The 10,512-nt window shown below is 58.0% G+C and overlaps 1 protein-coding gene across 1 annotated transcript; it reads left to right on the top strand.

Moving 5' to 3' along the window:
- Nucleotides 1–3,471: 3,471 nt before the first annotated feature.
- SCRT1 (scratch family transcriptional repressor 1) lies at nt 3,472–9,511 on the top strand. Its single transcript, XM_033081791.1, has 2 exons — nt 3,472–3,713; nt 8,289–9,511. Exons 1-2 carry the CDS (start codon nt 3,602–3,604, stop codon nt 8,996–8,998), a joined length of 822 nt encoding a protein of 273 aa, XP_032937682.1. The 5' UTR covers nt 3,472–3,601; the 3' UTR covers nt 8,999–9,511.
- Nucleotides 9,512–10,512: the final 1,001 nt, after the last annotated feature.

The following is a 10,512-nucleotide window of genomic DNA, read 5'->3' as shown; positions in this document are numbered from 1 at the left end:
AAGCTCGGGATTCACCTGGGCGAGTTAAAAAATTACCTGGGCAAGCTCAGGATCCACGTGGGCAACCTCAACTCCTACTTGGGCAACCTGAGAACTGACCTGGGCAACCTCAGGATCCACCTGGGCAAGCTGAGAACCATCCTGGGCAACCTCAGCTCCCACCTGGGCAACCTCAGAGCTCATTGGGCAAGCTGAGAACCGATCTGGGCAACCTCAGAGCCCCCTGGGCAACCTCAACTCATACCTGGGCAACCTCAGCTCCCACACAGGCAACCTAAAATCTCACCTGGGCAAGCCCAAAAATTACCTGGGCAACCTCAGAGCTCACCTGGGCAAGCTCAAAACCAACCTGGGCAACCTCAAATCTCACCTGGGCAACCTCAGAACCGACCCTCCCCCACCGAGCAGTGAAATAAACGCTAATTACATGCAAATTATATGCAAATGAGATGCTAATGATATGTAAATGGTATGCTGATGAGATGCAAACGAGGCTCCCGGGTCTCCCGCGGCCGCCGGGGTGGGGGAGGGGCTCACCTGGGGTCCCCCTGCCCCTCCCCCCTCCCCCAAAAAAAAAAAAAATTTGGGATTTCCTGGTTTTGGTGCTCCCCAAAATTCGGGGATTCCCCCAAAAAAAATTTTGGAATTTTCCTGGATCACCTCTAAAAAATTTGAGATTTTTCCTGGATCTTCACCCCTAAAAAATTTTGGATTTTTCCCAAATACCCCTCCAAAAAATTTTGGAATTTTCCCGGATCACCCCTAAAAATTTGGGTTTTTTCCTGGATCCTCCCCAAAAATAATTAGGAATTTTTCCAGATCTCCCCTCCAAAAAATTTTGGATTTTTCTTGGATCATCCCTAAAAAATTTGGGATTTTCCTGCATTCCCTCTCCCAAAAAATTTGGGATTTTTCCCAGATCCCCCCCCCAGAAAAATTTGGAATTTTTTCCCAGATCACCCCTAAAAAAATTGGGATTTTACCAGATCTCCCCCCCCAAAAAAATTTGGAATTTTCCCGGATCTCCCCACAAAAAGTTCTGGAATTTTCCCAGATCACCCCTCCAAAAATAATTTTGGATTTTTCCAGGATCCCCCCCCCTAAAAAATTTGGGATTTTCGTGGATCCCCCCCATAAAAAAATTTGGTATTTCCCGGTTTTTGTGCTCCCCGAAATTCGGGAATTTTCCCAGATAACTCCCCAAAATTTTGGGGATTTTCCCTCAATCCGTCCCCCCAAAAAAATTTGGAATTTTCCCGGATCCTCCCCCAAAAATAATTTGGGATTTCTCCCCAAAATCTGGGATTTCCAAACAATTTTTGGGATTTTCCCGGATCCCATCCAAAAAAATTTTGGAATTTTCACGGATTCCCCTCCAAAAATTTGTGATTTTTCAAGGACCCCCCACCAAAAAAATTCGGGATTTCCCGGGGAATTTGTGTCCCCAAATCCCCCAATTTTGGGATCCTCTCTGGAATTATTTCTGTTCCTTCCTCTCCCCTGAATCCCAAATTTGGGAATTTTCCCATTTTTCCCATTTTCCCTTTTTTTTTTCATTTTTCCCATTCCCATTATTCCCATTTCTCACATTCCCATTTTTCCCATTTTTTCCTCATTTTTTTCCCCATTCTTTCCCGTTTTTCCCATTCCCGATTTTTCCCCATCCCTTGCTCAGGGTTTCACCCCAGTCCTAGAGCTCCCAAATTCCCAAATCCCAAACTCCAGGATTCTCCCTCTCCCCAAATCCCAAATCCTGGCACTCTCCCCTTTCCCAAATCCCAAATCCCAAATCCCAAATTCTGGGCTTTTCCCCTTTCCCAAATCCCAAATCTCAAATCCCAAATCCCGTGATTCTCCCTTTCCCAAAATCCCAAATCCCAAAATTCCAAATCCTGGGATTCTCTCCTTTCCCCAAATCCCAAATCCCAAATCCCAAATCCCGGGACACTCCCCTTCTCCAAATCCCAAATCCCCAAATCCCAAATTCCAGGATTCTCCAAGCTCTGATTCCTTCCAAATCCAAAATCCCAAATTCTGGGACTCTCACTTTTCCCAAATCCCAAATTCCAAAATCCCCAAATCCCAAAACCCCAAATTCCGGGATTCTCCCCTTTCCCAAATCCCAAAATCCTAAATCCCAAATTCCAAATCCCAAATCCCGGGATTCTCCCAGCTCCCATCCCTCCCAAATCCCAAAATCCCAAATCCCAAATCCCGGGACTCTCTCCTCCCCTCCCCAGAATCCCAAATCCCTAAATCCCAAATTCCGGGACTCTCCCCCTCCCTAAATAACAAATCCCGGGATTCTCCCTTCCCCAAATCCCAAATCCCAAATTCCGGGATTCTTCCCTTTCCCAAATCCCAAATCCCAAAATCCCAAATCCCAAAACCCCAAAACCCAAATCCCAAGATTCTCCCCTTTCCCGGATCCCAAATCCCAAATCCCGGGATTCTCCCTTTCCCCAAACCCCAAATCCCAAAATCCCAAATCCCCAAATCCCAAATTCCGGGATTTTCCCTTCCCCAAATCCCCAAATCCCCAAATTCTGGGATTCTCCCCTTTCCCAAATCCCAAATCCCAAAATCCCAAATCCTGGGACTCCCCCTTCCCCAAATCCCAAAATTCCAAATCCTAAATTTCGGGATTTTTCCGACACCAATCGCTCCCCAAAATCCCAAACCCCAAATCCCCAAATTCCGGGATTCTCCCCTTTCCCAAATCCCAAATTTTGGGATTTTCCCAACCCAAATCACTCCCCAATTCCCAAAAATCCCAAAATCCCAAATTCCGGGACTCTCCCTTTCCCAAAATCCCAAATCCTGAAATCCCAAAATCCCAAATCCCGGAATTCTCCGTTCCCCAAATCCCAAAATCCCAAATCCCAAAATTCCAGGATTTTCCCTTTCCCAAAATCCCAAATCCCGGGACTCTCCCCATCCCCACGGTGGGCGTGGCTTTCTCTGTCCCCTCCCATATATGGGCGTGTCTCTATGGCACGCTCCGCCCCTCGGTGGGCGTGTCCCCGCGTGTCCCCGCCCCCTCCCCTCCCCCCCCGCTCCCGTTATAACCCCGCCGCCGGTTCCGAGCGCTCCTCACACGCTCCGGGCCGAGCTCCGCGGCCCCGCACCCCCAAATCCCGCACCCCCAATCCCGCATCCCCCCCCCATCCATCCATCCATCCCCCCCTCCCCAAAAACCCCCCAAAACCCCCCAAAAACCCCCCAAAAACCCCCCAAACCCCGCTCCCCGCCCCTCCCCCGCCGCTGTCCGCGGTGCTGAACCGGCGCTGCCCGCGGTGCTGACCCCGCTCCCCATCCCCGCTCCGGTTCCGCGGGGTTCGGAACCCCCCCCTCAGCGCCGGTACCGACCCCGCCGGTCCATGCCCGACCGCGGGGGGGGTCCGGGAGCCGCCGGGCGCGGCCTCACCGACACCGACACGGCGGCGGCGGCGGCGGCGGCGGCGGCTGCGGGCGGCCCCGGCCCGGAGCTGGGTGGCCGCGCCCGCCGCACAAAGCCGTAGCTCGGTTCCGCCCGTCCCCCCCCCCTCCTCATCCTCATCCTCGGGGGGGGCTCTTTGTGGCGGCGGGGCCCGGCGGAACCATGCCCAGGTCGTTCCTGGTGAAGAAGGTGAAGCTCGATGACTTCCCCGCCGGGCTGGACGCCCCGTACGGCCGCGCCCGCGCCGATTTCGGCTCCCGGTTGCACGAGAAGGGTAAATACCGAGCGCGGGGCTCCCCCCGTTCCCCCCCTCCCCGCCCGGGATCCGCCGCATTCCGCCGCGCTGCCGCCGCCGCCGGGCACTGGGGGGGGGGAGCGGGCGGGGGGGACGGTGCAGAACCGGGACAGAACCGGGACAAAACCGGAGCAGAACCGGGATAGAACCGGGGTACAACGAGCGCTCGGTTCTCCGTGCTGCCCTTTGTCTGCGGGAGCCAAGTTCAAGGGCAGCGGCCCCGCCGCCGTTGTCCCCGTTGTTGTCCCCGTTGTTCTCCCCGCTGTTGTCCCCGCTGTTGTCCCCGCTGTCCCCGCCGTTGTCCCCGCTGTCCCCACGCCGGCCTTTGTGCGGAGCGCGGCCCCGGCCGGGCCCGGTGCGGCGGCTGCGGCGCGTTGCGTAACCGGGACCGGCGGAACCGCAGCGGCCGCACCGGGCCCGGCCCGGCCCCGCCGTGACCTTGAGCGGAGCCGGGGCAGCGGCGGGCGGGGAATGCGGGAATGCGGGACGGGGATGGCCACGGGGATGGGGACAAGGGACAGGGGAAGGGACAAGGGGAAGGGACAGGGACAGGGAGAGAGAGGGAGAGGGATGCGGGAAGGGATGGGGACAAGGGGAGGGACAGGGACAAGGGGACAGAGACAGGGGAAGAGACAGGGACAGGGACAAGGGGACAGCGACAGTGACAAGCGACAGGGACAGCGGAAGGGACAACGAGAGACCGGGATGCGGGAAGGGATGGGGACAAGGGGACAGCGACAAGGGAAGGGACAGGGGAAGGGACAGGGACAAGGGACAGCGACAGGAGAAGGGACAAGGGGACAGAGACAAGGAAAGGGACAGGGAGAGACCGGGATGCGGGAAGGGACAGGGACAAGGGGACAGAGACAGGGGAAGGGACAAGGGGAAGGGACGGGGACAAGGGGACAGCGACAGGGGAAGGGACAAGCGACAAGGGAAGGGACAAGGGGAAGGGATGGGGACAAGGGGACAGCGACAGGGGAAGGGACAAGGGGAAGGGACAGGGACAAGGGGACAGTGGAAGGGACAAGCGACAGGGGAAGGGACAAGGGGAGAGCGACAGGGGAAGAGACAAGGGGACAGAGAGCGGAATGCGGGAAAGGGATGGGGACAAGGGGAGGGATGATGACAAGGGGACAGCGACAGGGACAGGGACAAGGGACAGCGACAAGGGGAAGGGACAGGGAGAGAGAGGGATGCGGGAAGGGACGGGGACAAGGGACACGGGAAGGGACAAGGGGAAGTGACAGGGACAGGGACAAGGGGACAGCGGCAGGGGAAGGGACGGGGACACGGGACATGGAGAGAGCGGGATGCGGAAAGGGACGGGGACAAGGGGAGGGACGAGGACAAGGGGATGGTGACAAGGGGACAGCGACAGGGGAAGGGACAGGGACAAGGGGACGGCGACAAGGGAAGGGACAGGGGAAGGGACAGGGACAAGGGGACGGCGACAAGGGAAGGGACAAGGGAAGGGACAGGCGGACAGCGACAGGGACAAGGGGATGGTGACAGGGACAGGGACAAGGGACAGCGACAGGGGAAGGGACAGCGAGAGACCAGGATGTGGGAAGGGACGGGGACAAGGGGACAGAGACAAGGGAAGGGACAAGGGGAAGGGACGGGGATAAGGGGACAGAGACAGAGGAAGCGACAGGGACAAGGGGCTACGACAAGGGGACAGAGACAGCGGAAGGGACAACGAGAGAGTGGGATGCGGGAAGGGACAGGGACAAGGGGATGGTGACAAGGGGACAGCGACGAGGAAGGGACAAGGGAAGGGACAGCGACAAGGGGACAGCGAGAGAGCAGGATGCGGGAAGGGATGGGAACAAGGGGACGGTGACAGGGGAAGGGACCGGGGGAAGGGACGGGGACAAGGGGACAGCGACAGGGGAAGGGACAAGGGACAGTGACAGGGACAGGGACAAGGGGACAGCGACAGGGGGAGAGCGACAAGGGGACAGGGAGAGAGCGGAATGCGGGAAGGGACAGGGACAAGGGGATGGCGACAGGGGAAGGGACAAGGGGAAGGGACGGGGACAAGGGGACAGCGACAGGGACAGGGGAAGGGACAGGGAGAGAGAGGGATGCGGGAAGGGATGGGGACAAGGGGACGGTGACAAGGGACAGCGACAGGGGAAGCGACAAGGACAAGGGGCTACGACAAGGGGACAGCGGGAGAGAGGGATGCGGGAAGGGATGGGGACAAGGGGAGGGACGGGGACAAGGGGACAGAGACAGAGGAAGCGACAGGGACAAGGGACAGCGACAAGGGGACAGCGAGAGAGCGACAGGGGACAGGGACAGGGGAAGGGACAGGAACAAGGGGAGGGACGGGGGCAAGGGGACAGCGACAGGGAAAGGGACGAGAGATCGGGATGCGGGAAGGGACGGGGACGGGGACAAGGGGGTGGTGACAAGGGGATGGTGACAAGGGGACAGCGACAGGAAAAGGGACAGCGGGAGAACGGGATGCGGGAAGGGACGGGGACAGTGACACGGGAAGAGAATGGTGACAAGGGGACAGCGACAGGAAAAGGGACAGCGGGAGAGCGGCAGGGACCGGGATGCCGGAAGGGATGGGGACAGTGACACGGGGACAGTGACGAGGGAAGGGACAGCGACAAGGGGACAACGACACGGGAAGGGACAGCGACAAGGGGACAGCGACACGGGAAGGGACAGTGCGGTGAGGGCAGGGATGGGGACAGCGACACGGGGACAGTGACAAGGGAAGGGACAGCGAGGGAGCGGCAGCGATGCGGGCGGGGATGGGGATGGAAGAAGAGGGGACAGGGGACAGGGACTGCGGGGACAGCGACGGGGACAGGGCTAGGGGACAAGGACAAGGGGAGGAAGAGATGCGGGGGATGGGGGCAGGGATGGGGACAAGGACAGGGACAGGGACAGAGATGAGGGCAGGGATGGGGACAGGGGCACAGGGACAGGGATGGGGACAGGGTTAGGGACAGGGACTGCGGGGACAGGGGAGAGAGCAGGGACAGGGATGGGGACAAGGACAGGGACAGGGGACAGAGCAGAGATGCGGGCAGTGATGGGGACAGGGACACAGGGACAGGGACACAGGGACAGCGACAAGGACCAGGGACAAGGGAAGGGACAGGAACCGACAGCAAGGACGGGGACAGGGATGGGGACAAGGGACAGAGCCTGGGGTCGGGACTGCGGGGACAGTGATGGGGACAGCGATGGGGACAGCGATGGGGACAGGGACAAGGGAAGGGACAGGAGCCAATGGCAGCGGTGGTGACAGGGACAGGGACACGGACAGGGGCGGGGACAGGGACAAGGGACAGAGACAAGGGGTTAAGGGCAGGGATGGGGACAGGGGACAGGGACAGGGGGCCAGCAGCAGGGATGGGGACAGGAATGCGGGGACAGGGACAAGGACAGGGACAAGGGAAAGGTCAGGGATGGCAGCAGGGACAAGGAGGGGGATGGGAACGGGGACAGGGGACAGGGACAGGGGACAGGGACAGGGTTGGGGACAGGTTTGGGGACAGGGTTGGGGACAGGGTTGGGGACAGCGTTGGGCTGTGCGGGGTTTTTGGGGTGCGGGGTTTTTGGTTTGGGGGGTGCGCGGGGACGGGGGGAGGGGACAGGAGAGAGACAGGCAGGGACGGGGGGGCGGGGGACAATGGGACAATGGGACAAGGGACACGGGACACGGGAGTTGAGCTGGGCACAGTCTGGCAGGGGGATGGGGAGGGGGTCGGGGAAGGGACAGACAGGGGGACAGAGTGGGACAGACGGGACAGGCAAGGGAATGGGCAGGGGGACAAGGGACAGACAGGGGGACAGGCAAGGGTGACAGAGGGACAGACGGGGGGACAGAGGGACAAGTTGGGGGTCGGGCAGGGGGGACAGGGGACAGACAGGGGGACAGGAAGAGGCAGAGGGGGGACAGACAGAGGGACAGGCAGGGGTCGGGAAGGGGGACAGAGGGACAGACAGGGGGACAGGAAGAGGGACAGACGGACAGATAATGGCACAGGCAAGGGGACAGACAAGAGGACAAGCAGGGGACAGAGAGGGGGACAGGCAGGGGGACAAATGGAGGGACAGAGGGACAGACAATGGGACAGGCAAGGGGACAGAGAAGGGGACAAGCAGGGGGACAGACAGGGGGATAGAGAGGGGGACAGACAGGGACAGACAGGAGGACAAACGGGGGGACGAACAGGGGGACAGAGGGACAAGCAGGGGTCGGGAAGGGAGACAGGGGGACAGACAGGGGGACAGGAAGAGGGACAGATAGGGGACAGATAGGGGGACAACCAGGGGGACAATGTGGCATACAAGGGGACGGACAGGGGGACAGACAAGGGGACAAACGGGGGGACGAACGGAGGGACAGAGGGACAAGCAGGGGTCGGGTAGAGGGACGGGGGGGACAGACAAGGGGACAAGCAGGGGGACACCCAGGGGGACACAGGACCCCCACAAACCCCACCCAGCGCGGGCCACCCTCCTCCCCACCCCCACCCCATCCCTGACCGCTGTCCCCCCGTGTCCCCCCGCTGTCCCCAGGGTACCTCACCGACTACATGGCTCCGTCCGCCTTCGAGGGCGACACCGAGGCTGCTCTCAAGGTGCCATCCCCGGGCTCGCTGTACCCCGGCGCGGCCGATTCGGAGCCCCCCGACAGCCCCCACTCGGGCATGGCCGGGGGTTACATCAACGGCGACGCCGCCGTCAGCGAGGGTTACTCGGTGGACGCTTTCTTCATCACGGACGGCCGGTCGCGACGCAAGGTGAGCTCGGCGACATCCCGGAACCTGCCCCGCCACACCTGCGGGGAGTGCGGCAAGAGCTACGCCACCTCGTCCAACCTGAGCCGCCACAAACAGACCCACCGCAGCCTGGACAGCAAGATGGCCAAGAAATGCCCCACGTGCGGCAAGGTGTACGTCTCCATGCCGGCCATGGCCATGCACCTGCTGACGCACGACCTGAAGCACAAGTGCCAGGTGTGCGGCAAGGCCTTCAGCAGGCCCTGGCTGCTGCAGGGCCACATGAGGTCCCACACCGGGGAGAAGCCGTTCGGCTGCGCGCACTGCGGCAAGGCCTTCGCCGACCGCTCCAACCTGCGCGCCCACATGCAGACGCACTCGGCCTTCAAGCATTTCAAGTGCAAGCGGTGCAGCAAAACGTTCGCGCTCAAGTCGTATCTCAACAAGCACTACGAGTCGGCCTGTTTCAAAGGGGGGGCGGCGCCGCTCAGCCCGTTGAGACCCTGAGGGACCCCTCCTCATCGTCTTCCTCTTCTCCTCATCGCCCTTCTCTTCCTCGTCTTCTTCCTCCTCCTCATCATCATCGCGTCACGGCCCGGGGAATTCGGGGATCCGAAGGGAGAGGTTGTTCCCCCCCTCAATCAAGAATTCGGGATGGGTGAGGTCGGCGGTGAAGCGGAAGGGTTTAAAAATTAAAAATTGTTCTGTCGGGATTCATCGAGAAAAGTTTACCTGTCGGGATTGACCTCCAAAATTCACCTGTCAGGACTGACACTTCAAATTTCACCTGTCGGGATTGACCTGTCGGGATTCACCTCTCAAAATTCACCTGTTGGGATTCATTCTGAAAATTTCACCTGTGGGGATTCATCCTGAAAAATTTCACCTGCCAGAATCGACCTGTCGGGATTCATCTTTCAAAATTCACCTGTCGGGATTCATCCTGAAAAATTTACCCATCAGGACTGACCCGTCAAATTTCACCTGTCAGGATTCATCCTGAAAATTTTACCTGTCGGGATTCATCCTGAAAATTTCACCTGTCAAGATTCACCTTTCAAAATTCACCTGTCAGGACTGACCCTTCAAATTTTACCTGTCAGGATTCATCCTGAAAATTTTACCTGTCAGGATTCACCTTCCAAAATTTTATCCATCGGGATTCATCCTTCAAAATTCACCTGTCAGGACTGACCCTTCAAACTTCACCCGTCAGGATTGACCCTTCAAAATTCACCTGTCGGGATTCATCCTGAAAAGTTTACCTGTCGAGATTCATCCTTCAAAATTCACCTGTCAGGATTCATCCTTCAAATTTCACATGTCGGGATTCATCCTGAAAAATTTACCTGTCAGGACCGGCCCTTCAAATTTTACCTGTCGGGATTGACCTCTCAAAATTCGCCTGTCAGGATTCACCTCTCAAATTTCACCTGTCGAGATTCACCTTCCAGGATTCACCTTTCAAATTTCACCTGTCGGGATTCATCCTGAAAATTTCACCTGTCAGGACTGACCCTTCAAATTTTACCTGTCGGAATTCACCTCTCAAAATTCACCTGTCGGGATTGACCCTTCAAATTTTACTTGTCAGGATTCATCCTGAAAATTTCACCTGTCAGGATTCACTTTTCAAAATTCACCTTTCAGGACTGACCCTTCAAATTTCACCTGTCAGGATTGACCTGTCGGGATTCACCTCTCAAATTTCACCTGTCAGGACTGACCCTTCAAAATTCACCTGTCAGGATTCATCCCTCGAATTTCATCTGTCAGGATTCACCTGTCGGGATTCACCTTTCAAATTTCACCTCTCAGGATCGACCCGTCGGAATTCACCCCTCAAATTTCACCTCTCAGGATTCACCTTCCAAATTTCACCTGCCGGGATTCACCGCTCAGATTTTCACCCTTCAGGATTCACCTTTGGGAATTTACCCTTGGAATTTCGCCTTTTTGGATTCACCTTTCGAAATTCACCTTCCAAAATTCACCTTTCGAAATTCACCTTTCAAAATTCA

This window comes from Catharus ustulatus, chromosome 1 (genome assembly GCF_009819885.2).
Source record: "Catharus ustulatus isolate bCatUst1 chromosome 1, bCatUst1.pri.v2, whole genome shotgun sequence".
NCBI lineage: Eukaryota > Metazoa > Chordata > Aves > Passeriformes > Turdidae > Catharus > Catharus ustulatus.
The sequence above is the reverse complement of the archived record's forward strand: the minus strand, read 5'-3'. Positions and strand labels throughout refer to the sequence as shown.